Source organism: Cervus canadensis, chromosome 21 (assembly GCF_019320065.1).
Source record: "Cervus canadensis isolate Bull #8, Minnesota chromosome 21, ASM1932006v1, whole genome shotgun sequence".
Taxonomy (NCBI): domain Eukaryota; kingdom Metazoa; phylum Chordata; class Mammalia; order Artiodactyla; family Cervidae; genus Cervus; species Cervus canadensis.
In genome coordinates this window covers 20,722,865-20,748,737 of record NC_057406.1, presented here as the reverse complement: position 1 = coordinate 20,748,737, position 25,873 = coordinate 20,722,865, and the positions used below count along the sequence as shown (strand labels likewise).

General features: G+C 39.6%; 4 protein-coding genes across 4 annotated transcripts in view; 3 read left to right on the top strand and 1 right to left on the bottom strand.

The window, feature by feature from the left end:
- The window catches only part of LOC122423980 (proline-rich protein 2-like), a 55,968-nt gene extending 33,340 nt beyond the window's left edge, over nucleotides 1-22,628 (bottom strand). The window contains exon 1 of the mRNA XM_043441558.1: nucleotides 22,605-22,628. The gene's annotated coding sequence lies outside the window, so the exon portion shown is untranslated. The remainder of the gene's footprint in view (nucleotides 1-22,604) is intronic.
- LOC122423976 (taste receptor type 2 member 42-like) lies at nucleotides 5,940-6,924 on the top strand. The gene has a single exon (XM_043441553.1). The coding sequence runs from the start codon at nucleotides 5,951-5,953 to the stop codon at nucleotides 6,887-6,889; it is 939 nt and encodes a 312-aa protein (XP_043297488.1). The 5' UTR covers nucleotides 5,940-5,950; the 3' UTR covers nucleotides 6,890-6,924.
- LOC122423977 (taste receptor type 2 member 42-like) lies at nucleotides 14,021-14,959 on the top strand. The gene has a single exon (XM_043441554.1). The coding sequence runs from the start codon at nucleotides 14,021-14,023 to the stop codon at nucleotides 14,957-14,959; it is 939 nt and encodes a 312-aa protein (XP_043297489.1).
- Nucleotides 22,629-22,949: 321 nt separating the features above from the next.
- Nucleotides 22,950-23,882, top strand: LOC122423978 (taste receptor type 2 member 42-like). The gene has a single exon (XM_043441555.1). It carries the CDS (start codon nucleotides 22,950-22,952, stop codon nucleotides 23,880-23,882), a length of 933 nt encoding a protein of 310 aa, XP_043297490.1.
- Nucleotides 23,883-25,873: the final 1,991 nt, after the last annotated feature.

The following is a 25,873-nucleotide window of genomic DNA, read 5'->3' as shown; positions in this document are numbered from 1 at the left end:
GATGGAATTATAAGGAATAGAGCCCTATTCTTGTCAAAGAAGTATACCAAAGGACTAATAAAAGACCAGGCCATAGGCTAGAGTAATTACAATTGATGTATAGATATTATAAGCTGTATGCTTGAATGGCATCGGAGATCAAGCTCTGCAGCCCTGTAAAAAGAGACTCTGTGGGTGACTCAGTGGCAGACAAGCCACAATACAAGAAGAGCCACTCCCAACAAATATGTTGCTGGTCCGTCCCATGAAATCTGGAGAAGAAAGACTGAATGATAATAACCTCCTGCTGCTGCTGCTGCTGTTAAGTCGCTTCAATCATGTCCGACTCTGTGCGACCCCATAGACGGCAGCCCACCAGGCTCCTCTGCCCACTGGATTCTCTAGGCAAGAATACTAGAGTGGATTGCCATTTCCTTCCCCAGATAATAACCTACCCTGGGACAAAAAATGTTGGAGTAAGAGGGAGATTAACACTGATTTCTCACTAACCACCCTTTTCTCATCCACCAAATAAATGTTCATTTTAAGAATCTGGGTGTAATCATTTTCATTTTAGTTTGTTCACTCAGGCAACTTGTAGGAGGGGAAAAAATAAACTTTTTATGGATGGAAGAGTGTTATCATTGATCCTTAAGACTAGTGTTGAAGTCAGCTCGTTCTTAGTCATTTTTGTCGTGTTTGACTCTTTGCAACCCCATGGACTGTAGTCTGCCAAGCTCCTCTGTCCATGGGGATTCTCCAGCAAGAATACTGGAGTGGGTTGCCATTTTCTTCTCCAGGGGATCTTCCCCACCCAGTGATCCAACCCATATCTCTGAAGTCTTCTGCATGCAGGTGGATTCTTCACCACTAGCACTACCTGGAAAGCCTATCTGATAAGACATAAATCAAGCACATCAGGGCATGTTTTCTTGAACCCCAATGTGCAGATCAGATAGAAACACATAACTTCACTGATGTCTGAGAAAGAGGTGTACAGATTTCCTAATGTCTCATGTCATTTATCTATTCTCTCTCAATAGGTGGCTTCTCCTAGCAAGATCCTGATTAGACCCCATGTCCTCTGAGCCAGGGATATCCTTTGAAGGGGTGCTTGCTTTTCACCCATTCTCAGTTCTGTCATATAAGACACTGGATATGTTGTCTAGATTATTCTATGTTCTATTAAGAACCTTAAGACCAATCACTACAAAAACAAATTGATTTGAAAGATTTTTTTGATTTATTTGAGGAACACATGTAGGGGAGCCTTTTTTAATCTCCTTGAACACCAATATAAATGCAAGTTCAGAAAAGTAAAAAGAAAAAAGAAAAAAAAGCACAGCTATTCTTACTTTGAGTTTGAGACACTAATGCTTACCAGTGTGGGAATTTACGTTGGTAAGTTAGATTGTCTTAGTTTTGTCATGAGGAGGAACCAGAGGATATATCTTCTCTTTAAGGATTTTGGGGAGAACAGAAACCTAATAGCCCTCAGTTACAAAAATGAAAAGAATTCTAAGTGAAACAAAAATGTACCATGAAACAGAAGTGTTCACAGACAGCAGGGAGTCTGTGCTTGTACCATATGCTCAGTTGTGTCTGACTCTTTGTGACCCTATGGGCTGTAGCCCTCCAGGTTCCTCTGTCCATGGAATTTCTCAGACAAGAATACTGGAGTGAGTTGCCATTTCCTTCTCTAGGGGATCTTCCCAACCCAGGGATTAAACATGCATCTCCTGATTCTTCTGCACTGGCAGGTGGATTCTTTACCACTGTGCCACCTTGGAAGCCCCCTAGCAGTGATTAAGCTGAGCAAATATCCTTCAGGTATGAATGATTAAATCCTTGTCCCTTCACTCTGTGGCCCGGGTCCCAGTTGACTGCTTCTTGACCTAGAAACACTGAAGCCAATGAAACACTGAAAATCCCTTTTACCTGAAAAACACAAAGGCTAGAGCTTTCATTTAGCAACTAGAAAAGAAATTGTTGTTAAGATCAATATGTGGAAGTTCTAAGTTGTGATTCAAGAAAAGAATGAGGGGTTATATCTTTGCTTGCAAATAAATGGGAAATCTTTCTATTAACAGGATCAGAGAGCATCACAACTAGGGGAGCATTTGTTGCTGGCTTCTCTGAGACTATTTAGTTCAGTCGCTCAGGCGTGTCTAACTCTTTGCGACTCTGTCCAACTCCGTTGGTTCTCCCCACTGTTCTAACAGCATCTCCCACTCTAATAAACTTTATTCTCCTCTAATTCTGCCTCATGCCTGAGACTATTGGGAAATTTAAAAATGTGGGCTCAGGGAAGGGAAATGTAACTGAGCAGGCCCCCACGGGACCTTCCCTACAGGCCTTCCCTCGTATCCTCTGCTTTAGCTCCTCTCTGAAGTACCGAGATAATAGTACTTGATGCACATTTCCTGAGTTGTTTTGCTGATGTGAAAACCCCCATCAAATGGAAGGTGGTATCTGCTTGATGACTGGTGAGCACATAGCCCCAGGCCTCCTAGAGCTGAGGCCTAATAATGTTAACACCTGTGACATCACCTGGCTACCTCACCATCGGCTAATCAGAGAACTGTGAACAATCTGGGACAGTCCCCTCACCTGGGTTTTGAAAATGCTCTGCTGCAACCCTGGGAGTTCAGAACATTTTAGGATAGGAGCCACCTGTCTCCCTGCAGTAAACCTTTCTTTGCCCTAAACTCCATTGTTCCGGTTTGTGTGGCCTAGGGCACAGGAACTTGCATTAACAGAAAGGTAACAGAAAGAGGCAAATAGAAAGGTCTCTGATGATGTAACAGACAAAAGGAGGAGACAGGAAGAATTCAAGTCAAAAGAAAGATAGTATTAGTGATAGAAGGTTTAAAGTTTAATGATTAAGATCTTCAGTTGAGTCACCTTCATTTACATTCACATAAGCAGTAGCTTGTTACTGTATTAGTATTATTCAGTATCACTCCAGATTCAGGATTTTGTTTGAATTAGGCCAAAGTGAACTTCTCTCAATGTGTTTTCTCACTATTTCTTGGAGGAAATGTAATTCTTCCTACTGACAATTATAAAATCAATGTTCACAAATTTTCTGACTTCAATTATAGTCATTATTACAAGTTTAGACTGATTTGTTTGGATTGTTATTATAGCATATACATAAATTTAATGAATCATTATCTACCTAAAATTTTTGCAATGATATGCTTTTCATTTAAACATACAATAGCACTTTTTTTGCATGTATAAATCAATCATTGTAAGAATAAAGGATATAAAGACAGTTCCCCAGGAACTGAGATAGTTCTGCAGTTATGTAGACTTTTTTAAACTGTGATTGTTAACTTGGACTTTGAATTTAACTTATAGCATATGGCACTTGTGATTTTAAATTTGTTCTTATATCCTTTAGACTGAGTTTCTCCTTTAGTGTAAAGTGTGTAACTATGAACTCAAGTGTTTTTTCATGACTGAGCATCTATTGGCTGATTTGCTGCCTGTTTTTGGTCTCTGCTAAACCACACCTATCAGCAAAGTCTACTTCTCAGGTAGCCTTCTATACCAGGTCAGAGCATTTCTGAAAACATCAGTGATCTCTAAGCTTTCTTGCTCCCCTGCCACAAAATCTAGAGTTTTCTACACATTTTCAACTCCCTGGGCTTAAAGTAGTTCTCTTTCAAAGACTCTCACATCTTGGTTGTCAGATGTGTACAATGATCTTGATGATTTGGTATGACTTCTGATTTGAACCAGAAGACTAGAGAGCAGTGTTGGTTATTTCAGGTGAGTACATAAATCTCTCATGAGTTCATAGGTTATAAAACTGTCTCTAGTTTTAAAGGGTTTCCATCTTTTCTTGCTCTAATACTAGTTTCACCATCAAGTCTTAACTCATTTTCTTTTTCTGTATTCTCAATAAGATTACCAACCGAGTTAGCACTCATTCACTTGACAAATAGTTATTGAGGGTCTTCTATTTGCCAAACCCTCCTTATTCTAGGAATTGGAAAGAGATCAGTGGATGACAGAAAATAGTTCCCTTCCTCGTGGAGTGTAGGTGACTACCAAGGTGACTAAGGTCATATAATATAAGTGCCTAACAATAAGCATTTGATTGCCAAGGCATCCATCTCTAGGACCTCTGTCTTTTATTTCTATTGGCTGGGCTATGTGGTTTGTGGAATCTTAGTTCTCTAACCAGGGATTGAAACCACCCCCTCGGCAGTGAAACTGTTGGACCACCAAGGAATTCCTAAAGGCCTCCATCTTGACAGGACATATTGCCAGCTGTCTAACTGCTAATAAACACCTAGATAAGATGCCAGGTTGCCCCCAACCCATGAAGTTTCCCCTTTAGAATATGCCAGGTAAACTAGATAACTGACCGTTCACTCAAGTGACTCCGTTTCTCCCCTCAAGAGCTCTAATTCCCCCTCTCACATTTAATTTCACCATTAAAGAGTGAACTTGTGAAACCCTAGGCACCCTACCCTCAAACCTTAAAAGGCAGAGTCCCAGGTGCTTTCTCCCTCTCTCCTCATGACTTCACTGTATGGCCCTGGGTGTATCATGTACTCTCTGGATCTGTGAGTAATAAACTGCTTTTTTCCTGATGGTTGCTACTGAAGTGGGTCTTGCAATCATAATAATAACCAAAACAGCCAGTTCAGATACAACACTGGGTGGTGGGGATGTGTCTGTGAGGACTTCCACAGGTAGTTTCAGCCCAGGTGAGTGCCTAAGCATCACATAGAGAGGCTGAGATGGACACGATGTAGGTTGTTTGTCAACCACAGTCACAGTTGGCTCAATGGGCTCGGGGTTCTGTGATGAACTGGAGGGATGAAATGGGGGTGGGCAGTGGGAGGGAGGCTCCAGTTTACAGTCAGGGTTGTAAACCATTGCATTAGAGTTAGTTGTTTGCTGAAGTGAAAATCCATTTTACTTATAAATCAATTTTTTAAGAGAAGAAGAATTTTATCAAAAGCAGAATTAATGAAAAGGAGAACCTATCTCCTACTCATCCATCACCTGCTTTTTTTTGGCTTTTTTCTTATTATTTTCTCCTCTCAGTTGATGATAGCTAATTCAGAATCAAATAGGCAGTAGCTCATTGGAAACAAAGTTCAAAAATTCACAGTAGGAGCTCAGATAGAGATATGATTTTGGTACCTTTGCACATTATCTGGAAGATCACTTCCCTTTTAATCTATTTCTTTAAGAAATCTTAAAAAGCTTCAAACCCTAAGCCAGTTGTCTTTGTCCTTAGGAAATGAGAATTAACTATCGACTATAGATCTTGTAACACCATCCTTGGTGTTGCAACTACATTTTGCTCCAATTTTTGTCATATACAACAGTAATAGTTTATTTCAAGTTATTTCTTCCATGACTCTGTGAGATCCTATACATTGCTTCTTTTCATTATGTTTCATTCATCTGTAACAGTATTTGAAATGTTATGGGTTTTATTAAATGAAATCGATGAATAATGCTTCTATTTCAGAGGTTATTTTCTGAGAATACTATGAAAATTAAGAAACGTGAATCCAAATGGCATCGGGTTTCTGTTGAGAAAAGAAGTACAAATGAGTGTAAAGAAATCTGTCTCACATTTGCATGTTTGCATACCTGATTTTCCTTTTCCAGATGTCTCCACAAGTGGAAAATTGCTGCCAGCACCAATGGTGACTGGGCACATTCAAGGCTTAATTTAGAAATCAGTAGCCGATGGAAGCAATGTTCAAATTTTCCATTTAGAGCTATGGGAGTGGATCTCCTTGCATAAATTTCAGAACTACGGTTAGAATAAAAGAGAAAGGTCTTTATGAAGATATGTGAGATGGTATCTGAATTTCACTAAGTATTTTTGAAAAGGATCAAAATGGGTACTATTCTACAACACTTGGACAACAACAATAGCAAGAAAAATCAGTGAAAAATAGTATTAGCTTTCTGAATTCTTTCTACAGAAATGCCATCTGGAATTGAAAATACTTTTCTGGTAGCAACAATAGGAGGATTCGTGATTGGAATGTTGGGGAATGGGTTCATTGTACTAGTTAACTGCATCGACCTGGTGAAGAGACAAAAGCTCTCATCAGCTGACTGCATCCTCACAGGCCTGGCTATCTCCAGAATCAGTCAACTTTGGGTAATACTATGTGATTCATTTTTATTGGTACTATGGCCACACCTATATGCCATTGATAAACTAACAAAAGTTGTTAATATTTTTTGGATACTGTCTAATCACCTAGCTACTTGGTTTGCCACCTGTCTAAGTGTTTTCTACTTCTTTAAAGTAGCCAACTTCTCCCACCCCTGCTTCACTTGGCTACGGTGGCGAATTCGTAGTGTGGTACTGGTGCTTCTCTTGGGGTCTTTGTCCTTACTGTTTTTGAACTCTGAATCAATATATATGTTTAATCATATCTCAACTAACAGCTACAAAATATATGCAAGAAACTCAACGTGGTCCTCAGATGTAAGTGAAACTCATTATCTTCACCATTTGATTGCTTTTAACTTCATCAACTTAATCCCTTTTCTTCTGTCCCTGACCTCACTGCTCCTCTTATTTCTCTCCTTGATGAGACACATCAGGAATTTGCAGTTCAACCCCAGCTCAAAGGATCTCAGCACAGAGGCCCATAAAAGAGCCATGAAAATGGTGATGTCTTTCCTCTTCCTCTTCATCATTCATGTTTCTTCCATCTCATTAACAGGTTGGGTTTTCCTTAAACTGCAGGGATGTCTGGCCAAATTGGTGATTGTGTTAACTTCGACTGTTTTTCCTTCAAGTCACTCCTTTATCCTAGTTTTGGGAAATAGTAAGCTGAGACAAAATGTGGTAGGACTGCTGTGGTATCTTAACTGCCACCTGAAAAGAGTGAAATCTTTAGCTTCATAGATTTATCCAGAATTTTCTATATTCCAAGAGCATTGAATTAATCAAGAGACATTGAAGATACATTTTAGCTTCTGTTTTTCTCACTGGATTCCTTTAGATTCTACTGAACATCAGAACCTTTCCCTAGAATGGCCTATAAACTGACAATCTACTCACAGAGGTGAACTGATATTTTAAAAAAGCAAGCATCACTGGCATCATAAGACTTTCTACTAGTGAAAAAAATTTGAGCAATATAAATATAAAATATATAGTGCAATATGTATTAATCTTATATATGTTGGAAAATATTTACTATAGTCATATGTAAGAAAAAAAATGAGTATTTAGACATGCAAATCCTCTCAAAGGTAGCAGGTGAAATATTTGTATAAAATTAAGCTAAAAATAAATCAAGGGGGCTTCCCTGGTGGTGGAGAGTCTGCCTGCCAATGCAGGAGACTCGGGTTCCATCTCTGACATGGGAAGGTCCCACATGTCACAGAGCACCTTGGCCCTTGCATACAACTATTGAGTCTGTGCCCTGGAGCCTAGAAGCCACAACTATTGAACCCATGTGCTGCAACTGCTGAAGCCTGTGAGCCCTACAGCCCCCAGTCTGCAACAAGAGAAGACACCACAATGAGAAGGCCACTCTCCGCAACTAGAGGAAAGCCTGCACAGCAATGAAGACCAGGAAAGCCCAAAATGAAAAATAAAGAAGCTAAATTATAAAAAATAGACAAATCAAGGACTAAAAATGTTGGAAGCACAGGACCTTAAAATGGCTGTCGACTTTGCGAGTTAATTTTTCTTAGGACAAAATGAGGACAGTAGCCCTGGATTCAGCACCTCAGATAGCTCTGAGACCGCTCCAAAGAGGCAGGAGAGAAGGTGAGTATAGAAGGGGAAATACATGCAATCAAGCACATATTTTTGCAGAAGTTTTCTGCTAGTTGCAAAGAGCAGTCGTCACCATGAAGGACTGTTGTGCTTTTTTTTTTGATATGAAGAGATACAAGAACTGAGCTCATAAAGTTGTTTCTTGAAAATATCTAACACTCTGAAGACCTGTTCTGCCAGTTTTCCCCTGAGCTCAGAGGGCCTTATTTCTGCACTCTACCCTCAACTCCTAAAGGGAGTGCCGAAAAAATCAGCAGCTGCAACAGTAGATGACTTAATCCTTATAGAGGTAGATAGCAAGTGTCATTTTGTAGTTGACATAGACAAAAGAGCTTTAAAACAAAGAAGCAGACTGTTATTAGGAATCCAAGTTGACTAGCCACGACTTTGCAGAATAAGAAAAAATTAACCAAACTTATAAAAAGATTCTGAATAATTATTCCAAGTGTATAATGATACTTTTATGTCTACTTAATATTTTTCTGTCTCCTTTATATTGATCAAAATCAAAGTTTGATATCAAATGTGTGTGTGTCTGTGTGTGTGTAAGAATTGTATGAACACTCATGTCCTTTGTCAGAGAGAAAAAAAATTCACCAGGGACAAAAACAAAAAAGAAAGTTTACATGATAATATCACCTATTTGTAGAATTTTCAGACATGTTTATGTGTGTGTGTGTGTGTGTGTGTGTGTGTGTCTGGACATGTTTATGTTTAGTGTTGACTTGATGCTTATAATAATTAAAATTTAAAAAAGCAGGGCTTCCCTGGTGGCTCAGCTGGCAAAGAATCTGCCAGCAATGCGGGAGACCTGGGTTTGATCCCTGGGTTGGGAAGATCCCCTAAGAAGGGAAGGGCTACCCACTCCAGGATTCTGGCCTGGAGAATTCCAGGGACTGTATAGTCCACAAGGTTGCAAAGAGTCAGACAGGACTGGGGGACTTCCACTTCGTTTACCTTCACAAAAGCAGCTGAAAATATACATCTTAAGGCCAGTCAGTTCAGTTCAATCACTCAGTCATGTCCACTCTTTGTGACCCCATGGACTGAAGCACACCAGGGTTCTCTATCCATCCCCAACTTCTGGAGCTTACTCAAACTCATGTCCATTGAGTCGGTGATGCCATCCAACCATCTCATCCTCTGTCATCCCTTCACCTCCTATCTTCAAACTTTTCCAGCAACAGGGTCTTTTCCAATGAGTCAGTCAGAGGTGACCTGACAGTCATCAGGTGACCAGAGTATTGGAGCTTTAGCTTCAGCATCAGTCCTTCCAATGAATATTCAGGACTGATTTCCTTTAGGATTGACTGGTTTTATCTCCTTGCTGTCCAAGGGACTCTCAAGAGTCTTCTCTGGCAACACAGTTCAAAAGCATCAATTTTTCAGTGCTCAGCTTTCTTTATACTCCAACTCTCACATTCACACATGACTACTGCAAAAACCATAGCTTTGACTAGACAAACCATTGCCAGCAAAGAAATATCTCTGCCTTTAAATATGCTGTCTATATTGGTCATAGCTATTCTTTCAAGGAGCAAGTGTCTTTTAATTTCATCACTGCATTCACCATTTACAATGATTTAGGAGCCCCCCAAAATAAAGTCTCTCACTGCTTCCATTGTTTCCCCATCTATTTGTCATGAAGTGATAGGACCAGATGTCATAATCTGTTTATTGAATGTTGACTTTTAAGCCAAGTTTTCACTCTTCTATTTCACTTTTATCAAGAGGCTCTTTAATTCCTCTTCACTTTCTGCCATAAGGGTGGTATCATCTGCATATCTGAGGTTATTGATATTTCTCCCAGCAATCTTGATTCCAGCTTGTGCTTTATCCAGCCTTGCATTTCAAATGATGTACTCAGCATAGAAGTTAAATAAGCAGGGTGACAATATACAGCCTCTACCTACTCCTTTCCCAATTTGGAACCAGTCTACTGTTCCATGTCTGGTTCTAACTGCTGCTTTTTGACCTATATACAGATTTTTCAGGAAGCAGCTAAGGTGTCCAGTATACTTTTTTCCACAATTTGTTGTGATCCACACAGTCATAGGCTTTGGCATAGTCAATAGAGCAGAAGTAGATGGTTTTCTGTAACTCTCCTGCTCTTTTTATGATCCAACAGATGTTGGCAATTTGATCTCTGGTTCCTCTGCCTTTTCTAAATCCAGCTTGAAAATTTGGAAGTTCACGGTTCATGTACTGTTGAAGCCTGGCTTGGAGAACTTTAAGAATTACATTGCTAGTGTGTGAGGTGAGTGAAACTGTATGGTAGTTTGAACATTCTTTGGCATTGCCTTTCTTCTGAATTGGAATGAACACTGACCTTTACCAGTCCTGTGGCCACTGCTGCATTTTCCAAATTTGCTGGCATATTGAATGCAGTACTTAACAGCATCTTCTTTCAGGATTTGAAATAGCTCAAATGGAATTCCATCTACTCTTCTAGCTTTGTTCATAGTGATTCTTCCTAAGGACCACTTTGCAATTCAGCATGTCTGGCTCTAGGTCAGTGATCACACCATCATGATTATCTGGGTTGAGAAGATCTTTATTTGTATAGTTCTTCTGTGTATTCTTGTCACTTCTTCTTAATATCTTCTGCTTCTGTTAGGTCCATAGCATTTCTGCCCTTTATTGAGCCCATCTTTGCATGAAATGTTCCCTTGGTATCTCTAATTTTCTTGAAGAGATCTCTAGTCTTTCCCATTCTATTGTTTTCCTCTATTTCTTTGCACTGATCACTGAAGAAGGCTTTCTTATCTCTCCTTGCTATTCCCTTGGAACTCTGCATTCAAATGGGTATATCTTTCCTTTTCTGCTTTACCTTTCACTTCTCTTCTTATCACACCTATTTGGAAGCTCTCCTCAAACAACCATTTTGCCTTCTTGCGTTTCTTTTTCTTGGGGATGGTCTTGATCACTGCCTCTTATACAATGTCACTGACCTCCAGCCATAGTTCTTCAGGCACTCTCTCTATCAGATCTAATCCCTTGAATCTATTTGTCACTTTCAGTGTATAATCATAAGGGATTTGATTTAGGTCATACCTGAATGGTCTAGTGGTTTTCCCTACTTTCTTCAATTTAAGTCTGAATTTGGCAATAAGGAGTCCGTGATCTGAGCCACAATCAGCTCCTGCCTTGTTTTGCTGACTGTATAGAGCTTCTCCATCTTTGGCTGCAAAGAACACAATCAATCAAGTGGACCTTAGGAAGCATCACTATGAACAAAGCTAGTGGATGGGGTGGAATTCCAGTTGAGCTATTTCAAATCCTGAAAGATGATGCTGTGAAAGTGCTGCACTCAATATGCCAGCAAATTTGGAAAACTCAGCAGTGGCCACAGGACTGGAAAAGGTCAGTGTTCATTCCAATTCAGAAGAAAGGCAATGCCAAAGAATGTTCAAACTACCTCACTGTTGAATTCATCTCACATGCTAGCAAAGTAATGCTCAAAATTCTCCAAGCCAGGCTTCAGGAGTACGTCAACTACAAACTTTCAGATGTTCAAGCTGGATTTAGAAAAGGCAGAGGAACCAGAAATCAAATTGCCAACACCTATTGCATCATCAAAAAAAGCAAGAGATTTTCAGAAAAACATCTACTTCTGCTTTACTATGCCAAAGCCTTTGACTGTGTGGATCACAACAAACTGTGGAAAATTCTTCAAGAGATGGGAATACCAGACTACCTGACCTGCCTCCTGAGAAATCTGTATGCAGGTCAAGAAGCAACAGTTAGAACCAAACATGGAACAACAGACTTGTTCCAAATTGGCAAAGGAGTACATCAAATCTGCATACTGTTACCCTGGTTATTTAACTTATATTCAGAGTACATCATGAGAAATGCTGGGCTGGATGATGCACAAACTGGAATCAAGATTTCCGGGAGAAATATCAATTACCTCAGATATGCAGATGACATCACCCTTATGGCAGAAAGTGAAGAAAAACTAAAGAGACTCTTGATGAAAGTGATAAAGGAGAGTGAAAAAGTTGGCTTAAAGTTCAACATTCAGAAAACTAAGATCATGGCATCTAGTCATGGCATCACTTCATGGCAAATATATGGGGGAAAATGGAAACCATGACAGACTTTATTATTTGGGCTCCAGAATCACTGCAGATGGTGACTGCAGCCATGAAATTGAAAGATGCTTGCTCCTTGGAAGAAAAGCTATAACCAACCTAGACAGCATATTAAAAAGCAGAGACATTCCTTTACCAAGAAAGGTCCATCTAGTCAAAGCTATGGTATTTGCAGTATTCATGGGTGGATGTGTGAGTTGGAGTATAAAGAAAGCTGAGTGCTGAAGAATTGATGCTTTTGAACAGTGATGTTGGAGAAGACTCTTGAGAGTCCTTTGGACAGCAAGGACATCCACCAGTTCATGCTAAAGGATATCAGTCCAGAATATTCTTTGGAAGGACTGATGCTGAAGCTGAAACTCCGATCCTTTGGCGCCCTGATGGGAAGAGCTGACTCATTGGAAAAGACCCTGATGCTGGGAAAGATTGAAGGCAGGAGGTGAAGGGGACGACAGAGGAAGAGATGGTTGGATGGCATCACTGACACAATGGACATGAGTTTGAGTAAGCTCCAGGAGTTGGTGATGGACAGGGAATCCTGGCGTGTTGCAGACCATGGGGTCGCAAAGAGTCAGACATGACTGAGCAACTGAAATGAACTGAACTGAATGACACTGGTGATGGTGCTCAGTTGCTCAGTCTGAGCATTTGCGTGTCTGACTATTTGCCACCCCAAGTACTGCAGCAATCCAGGCTCCTCTGTCCTCCTTAATTCCTGGAGTTTGCTTAAATTCATGTCCATTGAGTTGGTGATGCTATCTAATCATCTCATCCTCTACCACCTTCTTCTCTTTTGTCTTCAATCCATTCCAGATTAGGGTCTTTCCAATGAGTTGCTCTTCACATCAGGTGGCCAAAGTATTGGAGCTTCAGCTTCAGCATCAGTCCTTCCGTTGAATATTCAGGGTTGATTTCCTTTAGGATTGACTGATACTCTTGCAGTACATAGGCATATATGTATATATGGTATATGTCCATAGTATATATATGTCCATAGTCATAGGCATATATATATATATATATATATGTATGATTTCTTAGGTGACTGCAGTTTACTGTCAAGTTTGAAAACCATTGTATTAGTTACCTGTTTGTTGAAGTGAAAATACATTTTACTTGTAAATCAATTTATAATGACAAAGAATTTTATCAAAAGCAGAATTAATGAAAAGGAGACCCTCCTTCCTATTCATCCATCTCCTGCTTTTTTAAAAAAATTTTTCTTAGTATTTTTACCTCTCAGTTGATAATCGCTAATTCAGAATCAAATAGGCCCTAGCTCACTGGAAACGAAGTTCAAAAATTCACAGTAGGAGCTCAGATAGAGGTATGATTTTGGTACCTTTTCACACTATTCTGGAAGATCACTTTCCTTTTAATCTATTTCCTCAAGAAATCTTAAAAAGCTTCAAACCCTAAGCCAGTTGTCTTTGTCCTTAGAAAACAAGAATTAACTATTGACTATAGATTTTGTAGCACCATCCTCGGTGTTGCAACTGCATTTTGGTCAAACTTTTGTCATATTCAACAGCAATGATTTATTTAAAATTACTTTTTCCATAACTCTGTGAGGTCCTTACTTCTCTTTATTAGGTTTCTTTCATCTGTAACAGTATCTGAAATGTTATGAATTTCATTAAATGAAATCAATGAATAATGCTTCTATTTCAGAGGTTATTTTCTGAGAATACTATGAAAATTAAGAAACCTGAATCCAAATGGTATCAAGTTTCTGTTGAGAAAGGAAGTACAAATGAGTGTAAAGAAATCTGTCTCACATTTGCATGTTTGCATACCTGATTTTCCTTTTCCAGATGTCTCCACAAGTGGAAAATTGCTGCCAGCACCAATGGTGACTGGGCACATTCAAGGCTTAATCTGGAAATCAGTAGCTGATTGAAAGCAATGTTCAAGTTTTCCATTTAGAGCTATGGGAGTGGATCTCCTTGCATAAATTTCAGAACTACCAGGAATAAAAGGCTGGAATAAAAGAGAAAGATCTTTATGAAGATATGTGAGATGGTATCTGAGTTTCATTAAGCATTTTTGAAAAGGATCAAACTGGGTATCATTCTACAACACTTGGACAGCAACAACAACAAAAAGAAATCATTGACAAATAGTATTAGCTTTCTGAATTCTTTCTACAGAAATGCCATCTGGAATTGAAAATACTTTTCTGGTAGCAACAATAGGAGGATTCGTGATTGGAATGTTGGGGAATGGGTTCATTGTACTAGTTAACTGCATCGACCTGGTGAAGAGACAAAAGCTCTCATCAGCTGACTGCATCCTCACAGGCCTGGCTATCTCCAGAATCAGTCAACTTTGGGTAATACTATGTGATTCATTTTTATTGGTACTATGGCCACACCTATATGCCATTGATAAACTAACAAAAGTTGTTAGTATTTTTTGGACATTGTCTAATCACCTAGCTATCTGGTTTGCCACCTGTCTAAGTGTTTTCTACTTCTTTAAAGTAGCCAGCTTCTCCCACCGCTGCTTCACTTGGCTGCAGTGGCGAATTCGTAGTGTGGTACTGGTGCTTCTCTTGGGGTCTTTGTCCTTACTGTTTTTGAACTTCAAATTAATAGATATGTTTAATAGTGTCTGGACTAGTGGCTACAAAATATATGCAAGAAACTCAACGTGGTCCTCAGATGTAAGTGAAACTCATTATCTTCACCATTTGATTGCTTTTAACTTCATCAACTTAATCCCCTTTCTTCTGTCCCTGACCTCACTGCTCCTCTTATTTCTCTCCTTGATGAGACACATCAGGAATTTGCAGCTCAACCCCAGCTCAAAGGATCTCAGCACAGAGGCCCATAAAAGAGCCATGAAAATGGTGATGTCTTTCCTCTTCCTCTTCATCATTCATGTTTCTTCCATCTTATTAACAGGTTGGGTTTTCCTTAAACTGCAAGGACATCTGGCCAAATTGGTGGTTGTGTTAACTTCAACTGTTTTTCCTTCAAGCCACTCCTTTATCCTAGTTTTGGGAACTAGCAAGCTGAGACAAAATGCCATAGGACTGCTGTGGTATCTTAACTGCCCCTTGAAAAGAGTGAAACCTTTAGCTTCATAGATTTAACCAGAATTTTCTATATTCCAAAAGCATTGAATTAATCAAGAGACATTGAAGATACATTTTAATTTCTGTTTTTCTCACTGGATTCCTTTAGATTCTACTGAGCATCAGAAACTTTCCCTAGAATGGTCTATAAATTAACAATCTACTCACAGAGGTGAATTGATTCTTTTAAAAAACAAGCATCATTGGCATCATAAGACTTTCTACTAGTGAAAAAATATTTGAGCAATAAAAATATAAAATATATAATGCAATATGTATTAATTTTATATACATTGGAAAATATGTACTATAGTCATATGTAAGGGAAAAAACATGAATATTTAGACATGCAAATCCTTTCCAAGGTAGAGCAGGTGAAATATTTGTATAAAATTAAGCTAAAAATAAATCAAAGGGGCTTCCCTGGTGGCTCAGTGGTGGAGAGTCTGCCTGCCAGTGCAGGAGACTTGGGTTCCATCTCTGACCCTGGAAGGCCCCACATGTTTTGGAGCAACTGGGCCCTTGCACACAACCACTAAGCCTGTGCCGTGGAGACTGGAAGCCACAACTACTGAACCCATGTGCTGCAACTGCTGAAGCCTGTGTGCCCTACAGCCCGTGCTCTGCAACAAGAGAAGACACCACAAGGAGAAGCCCACTAGCCACAACTAGAGAAAAACCTGCACAGCAATGTAGACCAGCAAAGCTAAAAATGAAAAAAAATAAAGAAATTAAATTATAAAAAATAGATAAATCAAGGAATAAAAATGTTGGAACCACAGAACCTTAAAATGAATGTTGACTTAAGTTCACAATGTAAACATTGTGAGTTAATTTTTCTTAGGACAAAATGAGGACAGCAGTCCTGGATTCAGCACCTCAGATAGCTCTGAGAGACTGCTCTGAAGAGGCAGAGGAGAAGGTCAGTATAGAGTTGATTTTGGTGATGGGGGAGTATATGCAATCAAGCACATGTTTTTGCAGAAGGTTTCTGCTAGTCATGAAGAGTTGTCATCATGAAGGACTTCAGTGCTTTTTAGGAGATACAAAAACTGAGCTTATAAAATTGTCTCCTAAAAATATCTAACCATCTGAAGACCTGTTCTGCCGGTTTTTTCCCTGAGCTCAGAGTGATTATTTCTGCTCTCTACCCTGAACTCCTTTAGGGAGTCTCGAAAATCAGCAGCTGCAACAGTAGATGATTTAATCCTTATAGAGGTAGATGGCAAGTGTCATTATGTAGCTGGCATGTCCAAAAGAGGTTTAAAACAAAGAAGTAGACTTTTATTAGGAATCCAAGCTAGACTAACCACTACTTTGCAGAATAAGAAAAAATCAACTGAACTTATAGAAAGATTCTGAATAATTATTCCCTAAGTGTATAATAATACTTTTATGTCTACTTAATATTTTCATGTTTACTTTACATGGATCAAAATCATACTTTGATATCAAAGGTGTGTGTGTGGTGTGTGTGTAAGAATTGTATGAACACTTAATGTCCTTTGTCAGAGAGAACAGAAACAATTCACCAGGGACAAAAACAGAAAGGAAAGTTTACAAGAGAATATCACCTATTTGTAGAATTTTCAGACATGTTTATGTGTGTTTGTGTGTGTGTGTGTGCATGTTTATGTTTAGTGCTGACTTGATGCTTATAATAATTAAAATTAAAAAAGCAGGTTTTCCCTGGTGGCTCAGCTGATAAAGAATCTGCTGGTAAGTGGGAGCCCTGGGTTTGATCCCTGGGTTGGGAACATCTCCAAGAGAAGGGAACAGTTACGCACTCCAGTATTCTGGCCTGGAGAATTCCAGGGACTGTATAGTCCATGGGGTTGCAAAGAGACAGACAAGACTAGGGACTTCATTTACCGTCACAAAAGCTGCTGAAAATGTATATACATCGTCAGTTCAGTTCAGTTCAGTCATTCAGTCATGCCCAACTCTTTGCGACCCCATGAACCACAGCATGCCAGGACTCCCTGTCCATCACCAACTCCCAGAGTCCACCCGAGCCCATGTACATCGAGTTGGTGGTGCCATCCAACCATCTCATCCTCTGTCATCCCCTTCTCCTCCTGCCCTCAATCTTTCCCAGCATTAAGGTCTTTTCAAATGAGTCGGCTCTTCGCATCAGGTGGCCAAAGTATTGGAGTTTCAGCTTAAATGTCAGTCCTTCCAATGAACACCCAGGACTGATCTCCTTTAGGATAGACTGGTTGGATCTCTTTGCAGTCCAAGGGACTTTCAAAAGTCTTCTCCAACACCACAGTTCAAAAGCATCAATTCTTTGGCACTCAGTTTTCTTCACAGTCCAACTCTCACATCCATACATGACCAATGGAAAAACCATAGCCTAGACTAGACAGACCTTCGTTGGCAAAGTAATGTCTCTGATTTTTAATATGCTGTCTAGGTTGGTCATAACTTTCCTTCCAAGGAGTAAGTGTTTTTTAATTTCATTGCTGCAATCACCATCTGAAGTGATTTTGGAGCCCAGAAAAATAAAGTCAGCCACTCTTTCCTCATCTATTTGCCATGAAGTGATGGGATCAGGTGCCATGATCTTAGTTTTCTGAATGTCGAGCTTTAAGCCAACTTTTTCAGTCTCCTCTTTCACTTTCATCAAGAGGCTCTTTAGTTCCTCTTCAATTTCTGCCATAAAGTTGGGGTCATCTGCATTCTGAGGTTATTCATATTTCTCCTGGCAATCTTGATTCCAGCTTGTGCTTCTTCCAGCCCAGCGTTTCTCATGATGTACTCTGCATATAAGTTAAAGAAGCAGGGTGACAATATACAGCCTTGACATACTCCTTTTCCTATTTGGAACCAGTCTGCTGTTCCATGTCCAGTTCTAACTGCTGCTTCCTGACCTGCATACAGGTTTCTATCTTAAGGCCAGTCATTTCAGTTCAGTGGCTAAGTCATGTCCTATGCTATGTGACCCCCTGGAATGAAGCATGATAGTCTTCCCTATCATCACCAACTCCCAGAGCTTGCTCAAACTCATGTCCATCGAGTTGGTGATGCCATCCACTGTGTCATCCTCTGTTGTCCCCTTCTGCTCCTGACTTCAAACTTTCCTAGCAACAGGGTCTTTTCCAATGAGTCAGTCTTCCCATCAGGTGGCCAGACTCTTGGAACTTCAGCTTCAGCATCACTCTTCCAATGAATATTAGCATTGAATGGTTTGATTTCCTTGCAGTCCAAGGGACTCTCAAGAGTCTTCTCCAGTATCACAGTTCAAAAGAATCAGTTTTTTGGTTCAAAAGCATCATTTTTTCAGCACTCAGTTTTCTTTATAGTCCAACTCTGACATCATACATGACTACTGCAAAAACTATAGCTTTGACTAGATGGAACTTTGTCTTCCAAGAAATATTTCTGCCTTTTAATATGCTGTCTATGTTTGTCATAACTTTTCTTTCAAGGAGCAAGAGTATTTTAATTTCATGGCTGGAGTCACCATTTGCAGTGATTTTGGAGCCCCAAAAATAAAGTCTCTCACTGCTACCTTTGTTTCCCCTTGTATTTGCTATGAAGTGCTGGGACCAGAATCCATAATCTTAGTTTTTTAAATGTTAACTTTTAAGTCAGCTTTTTCACTCTTTTCTTTCACTTTTACCAGGAGGCTCTTTAGTTCTTCTTCACTTTCTGCAATAAGGGTGGTGTCATCTGTGTATCTAAGGTTATTGATATTTCCCCCAGATTTCACATGATGTATTCTGCGTATAAGTTAAATAAGCCGGGTGACAATATACAGCCTCTCTGTACTCCTTTCCCAATTTGGAATCGGGCTGCTGTTCCATGTCTGATTCTAACTGTTGCTTCTTGACCTGTGTACAAATTTCTCAGGAGGCAGGTAAGGTGTCTGGTATACCTTTTCCCCCACAATTTGTTATGATCCACAGAGTCAAAGGCTTTGGCATAGTCAATAAAGCAGAAGTAGATATTTTGATCGAACTCTCTTGCATTTTTGATGATCCAACAGATGTTGGCAATTTGATCTCTGGTTCCTCTGCCTTTTCTAAATCCACCTGGAAGTTAATGGTTCACATACTGTTGAAGCCTGGCTTGGAGAATTTTGATCATTATATTGCTAGCATGTGAGGTGAGTGCAACTGGGTGGTACTTTGAACATTCTTTGGCATTGCCTTTCTTGGGATTGGAATGAAAACTGACCTTTACCAGTCCTGTGGCCACTGCTGTGTTTTCCAAATTTGCTGGCATATTGAGTGCAGTACTTAACAGCATCATCTTACAGAATTTGAAATAGCTCAACTGGAATTCCATCCCCTCCATTAGCTTTGTTCATAGTGATTCTTCCTAAGACCTACTTAACTTTCCATTTCAGCATGTCTGGTTCTAGGTTAGTGATCATACCATCATGGTTAAATAAGTCATGATTTTTTTTGTATAGTTCCTCTGTGCATTCTTGCCACCTCTTCTTAATATCTTCTGCTTCTGTTAGGTCCATACCATTTATGTCCTTTATTGGCCCATCACTGCATGAAATGTTCTCTGGTATCTCTGATTTTCTTGAAAAGATCTCTAGTCCTTCCCATTCTATTGTTTTCCTCTATTTCTTTGCACTGATCACCGAGGAAGGCTTTTTTTCCTTTCCTTGCTCTTCTTTGGAACTCTTCATTCAAATGGGTATATCCTTCCTTTTCTCCTTTGCCTTTAGCTTCTCTTTCTTTCTCAGTTATTTGGAAGACCTCCTCAGATAGTCTTTTTGCATTTCTTTTTTTAGGGGATGGTCTTGATCACTGCCCCCTGTACAATGTCATAAATCTCCATATATTGTTCTTCAGGCACTCTATCAGATATAATCCCTTGAATCTATTTGTCATGTCCACTGTATAATTGTAAGGAATTTGATTTAGGTCATACCTGAATGGTCTAGTGGTTTTCCCTACTTTCTTCAATTTAAGTCTGAATTTGGCAATAAGGAGTTGATGATCTGAGCCACAGTCCACTCCCAGTCTTGTTTTTGCTGACTGTATAGAGCTTCTCCATCTTGGGCTACAAAGAACATAATCAATTAAGTGGACCTTAGGAATCATCACTATTTACAAGGCTAGTGGAGGTCATGGAATTCCAGTTGAGCTATTTTAAATCCTAAGAGATGATGCTGTGAAAGTGCTGCACTCAAAATGCCAGCAAATTGAAAAACTCAGCACTGGCCACAGGACTGGAAAAGGTCAGTGTTCATTCCAATCCCACAGAAAGGCAATGCCAAAGAATGTTCAAACTACTGCATTGTTGAACTCACCTCACATGCTAGCAAAGTAATGCTTAAAATTCTTCAAGACAGGCTTCAACAGTATGTGAAATGTGAACTTCCAGATGTTCAAGCTGGATTTAGAAAAGGCAGAGGAACCAGAGATCAAATTGTCAACACCTGATCATCTAAAAAGTGAGAGAGCTCCAGAAAAACACCTACTGCTTTATTGACTATGCCAAAGCCTTTGACTGTGTGAATCACAACAAACTGTGGAAAATGCTTCAAGAGATGGGAATATCAGAGCACGTGCCCTGCCTCCTGAGAAACTGTATGCAGGTCAAGAAGCAACAGTTACAACCCAACATACAACAGCGTACTGGTTCCAAATTGGGAAAGGAGTACATCAAGGCTGTATATTTTAAGCCTGCTTATTTAACTTATATGCAGAGTACATCATGAGAAATGCTGGGCCGGATGAAGCACAAGCTGGAATCAAGACTGCCAGGAGAAACATCAATTACCTCAGATATGCACATGACACCACCCTTATGGCAGAAAGTGAAGAGGAACTAAAGAGCCCCTTGATGAAAGTGAAAGAGGAGAGTGAAAAATTTGGCTTAAAGCTCAACATTCAGAAAACTAAGATCATGGCATCTGGTCTCATCATTTCATGGCAAATAAATGGGGAAACAATGGAAACAGTGACAGACTTTATTACTTTGGATCCACAGTCACTGCAGATGGTGACTGCAACCATGAAATCGAAAGACATTTGCTCCTTAGAAGAATAGTTATGACCAAACTAGGCATAATATTAAAAATCAGAGACATGACTTTGCCAACTAAGGTCCATCTAGTCAAAGCTATGGTTTTTCCAGTAGTCAAGTATGGATGTGAGAGTTGAACTATAAAGAAAGCTGGGCGCCAAGGAATTGATGCTTTGAACTGTGGTGTTGGAGAAGACTCTTGAGAGTCCCTTGAATAGCAAGGACATCCAACCAGTCCCTTGTAAAGGAAATCAGTCCTGAGTATTCATTGGAATGACTCATGCTGAAGCTCCAATCCTTTGGCCACCTGAATCAAAGAACTGACTCTCTTGGAAAGACCCTGATACTGGGAAAGATTGAAGGCAGGAGGAGAAGGGGACGACAGAGGATGAGATGGTTGGATGGCATCACCGACTCAATGGACAGGAGTTTGAGCAAGCTCCAGGAGTTGGTGATGGACAGGGAAGCCTGTTGGCTGCAGTCCATAGAGTCACAAGAAGTCAGATACGAGTGAGCAACTGAACTGAACTGAACTGAACTGAACTGAATGATATTGGTGATGGTGCTCAGTTGCTCAGTCATGTCTCACTCTTTGCCACCCCATGGACTGCAGCAAACCAGGCCCCTCTGTCCTCCTTAATTCCCAGAGTTTGCTCAAGTTCATGACCATTGAGTTCGTGATGCTATCTAACCATCTCATCCTCTACCACCCTCTTCTCTTTTTCCTTCAATCTGTCCCAGATCGGGGCCTTCCCAATGAGTTGCCAAAGGTGGCCAAAGCATTGGAGCTTCAGCTTCAGCATCAGTTCTTCCAATGAATACTCAGGGTTGATTTCCATTAGTATTAACTGATAGTCTTGCAGTCCAAAGGACTAGCTCATATGCATATATATATGAGGTAATGGCAGTTTACAGTCAAGTTCGAAAAAAATTGTATTAGTTACCTGTTTGTTGAAATGAAAAAACATTTTACTTGTAAATCAATTTTTTATGAGATGAAGAATTTTATCAAAAGCAGAATTAATGAAAAGGAGAACCTCCCTCCTATTCATCCATCTCCTGCTTTTTTTTCCTTTTGCCTTTTTTCTTAGTATTTTTACCTCTCAGTTGATAATTGCTAATTCAGAATCAAATAGGCAGTAGTTCACTGGAAACAAAGTTCAAAAATTCACAGTAGGAGCTCAGATAGAGGTATGATTTTGGTACCTTTGTACATTATTCTGGAAGATCACTTCCCTTTTAATCTATCTTCAAGAAATCTTAAAATGCTTCAAACCCTAAGCCAATTGTCTTTGTCCTGAGGAAGCGAGAATTAACTATGAACTATAGATTTTGTAGTATCATCCTCGGTGTTGCAATTGCATTTTGATCAAATTTTTGTCTTATTCAACAGTAATAGTTTATTTAAACTGACTTTTTCCATGACTCTGTGAGGTCCTAATATTGCTTCTCTTTATTAGGTTTATTTCATCTGTAACAGTATCTGAAATGTTATGGATTTTATTAAATGAAATCGATGAATAATGCTTCTAGTTCAGAGGTTATTTTCTGAGAATACTATGAAAATTAAGAAACTTGAATCCATATGGTATCGAGTTTCTGTTGAGAAAGGAAGTACAAATGAGTGTAAAGAAATCTGTCTCACATTTGCATGTTTGCATACCTGACTTTCCTTTCCAGATGTCTCCACAAGTGGAAAATTGCTGCCAGCACCAATGATGAGTGTGAACATTTACTGTTCTATCTGGAAATCAGTAGCTGATTGAAAGCAATGTTCAAGTTTTCCATTTAGAGCTATGGGAGTGGATCTCCTTGCATAAATTTCAGAACTATTGCTGGAATAAAAGAGAAAGATCTTTATGAAGATATGTGAGATGGTATCTGAGTTTCATTAAGCATTTTTTGAAAAGGATCAAACTGGGTGTCATTCTAGAACACTTGGACAGCAACAAAAACAAAAAGAAATCATTGACAAATAGTATCAGCTTTCTGGATTCTTTCTACAGAAATGCCATCTGGAATTGAAAATGCTTTTCTGGTAGCAACAATAGGAGGATTCCTGATTGGAATGTTGGGGAGTGGGTTCATTGTACTAGTTAACTGCATCGACCTGGTGAAGAGACAAAAGCTCTCATCAGCTGACTACATCCTCACAGGCCTGGCTATCTCCAGAATCAGTCAACTTTGGGTAATACTATGTGATTCATTTTTATTGGTACTATGGCCACACCTATATGCCACTGATAAAAAAGTTGTTAGTATTTTTTGGACATTGTCTAATCACCTAGCTATCTGGTTTGCCACCTGTCTAAGTGTTTTCTACTTCTTTAAAGTAGCCAGCTTCTCCCACCGCTGCTTCACTTGGCTGCAGTGGCGAATTCGTAGTGTGGTACTGGTGCTTCTCTTGGGGTCTTTGTCCTTACTGTTTTTGAACTCTGAATCAATATATATGTTTAATCATATCTCAACTAACAGCTACAAAATATATGCAAGAAACTCAACGTGGTCCTCAGATGTAAGTGAAACTCATTATCTTCACCATTTGATTGCTTTTAACTTCATCAACTTAATCCCCTTTCTTCTGTCCCTGACCTCACTGCTCCTCTTATTTCTCTCCTTGATGAGACACATCAGGAATTTGCAGCTCAACCCCAGCTCAAAGGATCTCAGCACAGAGGCCCATAAAAGAGCCATGAAAATGGTGATGTCTTTCTTCTTCCTCTTCATCATTCATGTTTCTTCCATCCTACTAACAGATTGGGTTTTCCTTAAACTGCAGGGACATCTGGTCAGATTGGTGGTTCTGTTAACTTCCACTGTTTTTCCTTCAAGCCACTCCTTTATCCTAATTTTGGGAAATAGCAAGCTGAGACAAAATGCGGTAGGACTGCTGTGGTATCTTAACTGCCACCCGAAAAGAGTGAAATCTTTAGCTTCATAGATTTATCCAGAATTTTCTATATTCCAAAAGCATTGAATTAATCAAGATACAGTAAAGATACATTTTAATTTCTGTTTTTGTCACTGGATTCCTTTACATTCCACTGAGCATCAGAAACTTTCCCTAGCATGGTCTACAAACTAACAATCTACTCACAGAGGTAAATCGATTTTTTAAAAAGCAAGCCTCATGGTCATCTTAACAGTTTCTACTAATCAAGAAATATTTGAGCAATATAAATATAAAATATATAATGCAATATGTATCCATTTTATATATGTTGGTATATGTTTACCACAGAATATGTAAGGACAAATACACGATCATTTGAATATGCCCATCCTTTCCAAGGTAGAGCATGTGAAATATTCATATAATATTAAGCTAAAAATAAATCAAAGGGGCTTCCCTGGTGACTCAGTGGTGGAGAGTCTGCCTGCCAGTGCAGGAGACTTGGGTTCAGTCTCTGACTTGGGAAGGCCCCACATGTCATGGAGTAACTGGGCCCTTGCACACAGCTATTGAGCCTGTGCCCTGGAGCCTGGAAGCCACAACTACTGAACCCATGTGCTGCAACTGCTGAAGCCTGTGTGCCCTACAGCCCGTGCTCTGCAACAAGAGAAGCCACCACAAGGAGAAGCCCACTCTCTGCACCAGGGCAAAGCCTGCACAGCAGTGTAGACCAAGAAAGCCCCAAATGGAAAATAAAGAAGTTAAATTATAAAAAAATAAATAAATGAAGGGCTAAAAATGTTGGAAGCACAGAACCTTAAAATGGCTGTCGACTTAAAAAAATGCACAGTGTGAGTTTTGCAAGTTAAGTTTTTCTTAGGGCAAAATGAGGACAGCAGCCCTGGATTCAGCACCTCAGGTAGCTCCGAGAGACTGTTCCAAAGAGGCAGGGGAGAAAGTCAGTATAAAGGTGATTTTGGTAAAGGGGCAATATATGCAATCAAGCAGGTTTTTGCGCAGAATGTTTCTGCTAGTCACAAAGAGCAGTTGTCACCATGACGGACTTCAGTGCTTTTTAGATATTAGGAGATACAAGTACTAGGCTCTCATAAAGTTGTCTCCTGAAAATATCTAACTATCTGAAAACCTGTTCTGCCAGTTTTTCCCTGAGCTCAGGGTACCTTATATCTATTCTCCACCCTGAACTCCTTTAGGGAGTCTCAAAAATCAGCAGCTGCAACAGTAGATGATTTAATCCTTAAGGAGGATAGGTGGCAAGTGTCATTTTGTAGCTGACTTGGCCAACACAGCTTTTAGAAAAAGGAGCAGACTATTATTAGGAATCCAAGCTAGACTAGCCAGTACTTTGTAGAATAAGAAAAGAATTAACTGAACCTATAAAAAGAGACTGCATAATTATCCTGTGTATAATAATACTTTTATGTCTACTTAATATTTTTACGTCTACTTTACATGGATCAAGATCATACTTTGATATCAAATTTGTGTATGTGTGTGTGTGTGTGTGTGTGTAAGCATTGTATGAACAATAATGTCCCTTGTCAAAGAGAACAGAAACAATTCACCAGGGGTAAAAACAGAAAGGGAAATTTACAAGAGAATGTCACCTATTTGTAGAATTTTCGGACATGTTTATGGGTGTGTGTGTGTATGTGTGTGTGTGTGTGTGTGTGTGTTTATGTGTATATATATACTATATATATATAGTGCTGAATTGATGTTTATAATAACTAAAATAAAATAAAAGCAGCTGAAAATGTATATGCATCTTAAGACCAGCAGGTGGCAAGTTCATGCTTCCTAATGACATTGGTGGTGGTGCTCAGTTGCTCAGTGATGTCTGACTCTTGGCGGCTCTATGGACTATAACCCACCAGTTTCCTCTGTCCATGGAATTTTCCAGGCAAGAATATTGGAGTGGGCTGCCATTTCCTACTCTATAGATTCTTCCTGACTCAAGGATCAAAACCAAGTTTCCTGTGTCTGCTGCATTGGCTGGCAGATTCTTTACTACTGGG

Coding starts and splice junctions, on each gene's coding strand:
- LOC122423977 (XM_043441554.1), top strand. CDS start 14,021: ATGCCATCTGGAATTGAAAATACTTTTCTGGTAGCAACAATAGGAGGA.
- LOC122423978 (XM_043441555.1), top strand. CDS start 22,950: ATGCCATCTGGAATTGAAAATGCTTTTCTGGTAGCAACAATAGGAGGA.
- LOC122423976 (XM_043441553.1), top strand. CDS start 5,951: ATGCCATCTGGAATTGAAAATACTTTTCTGGTAGCAACAATAGGAGGA.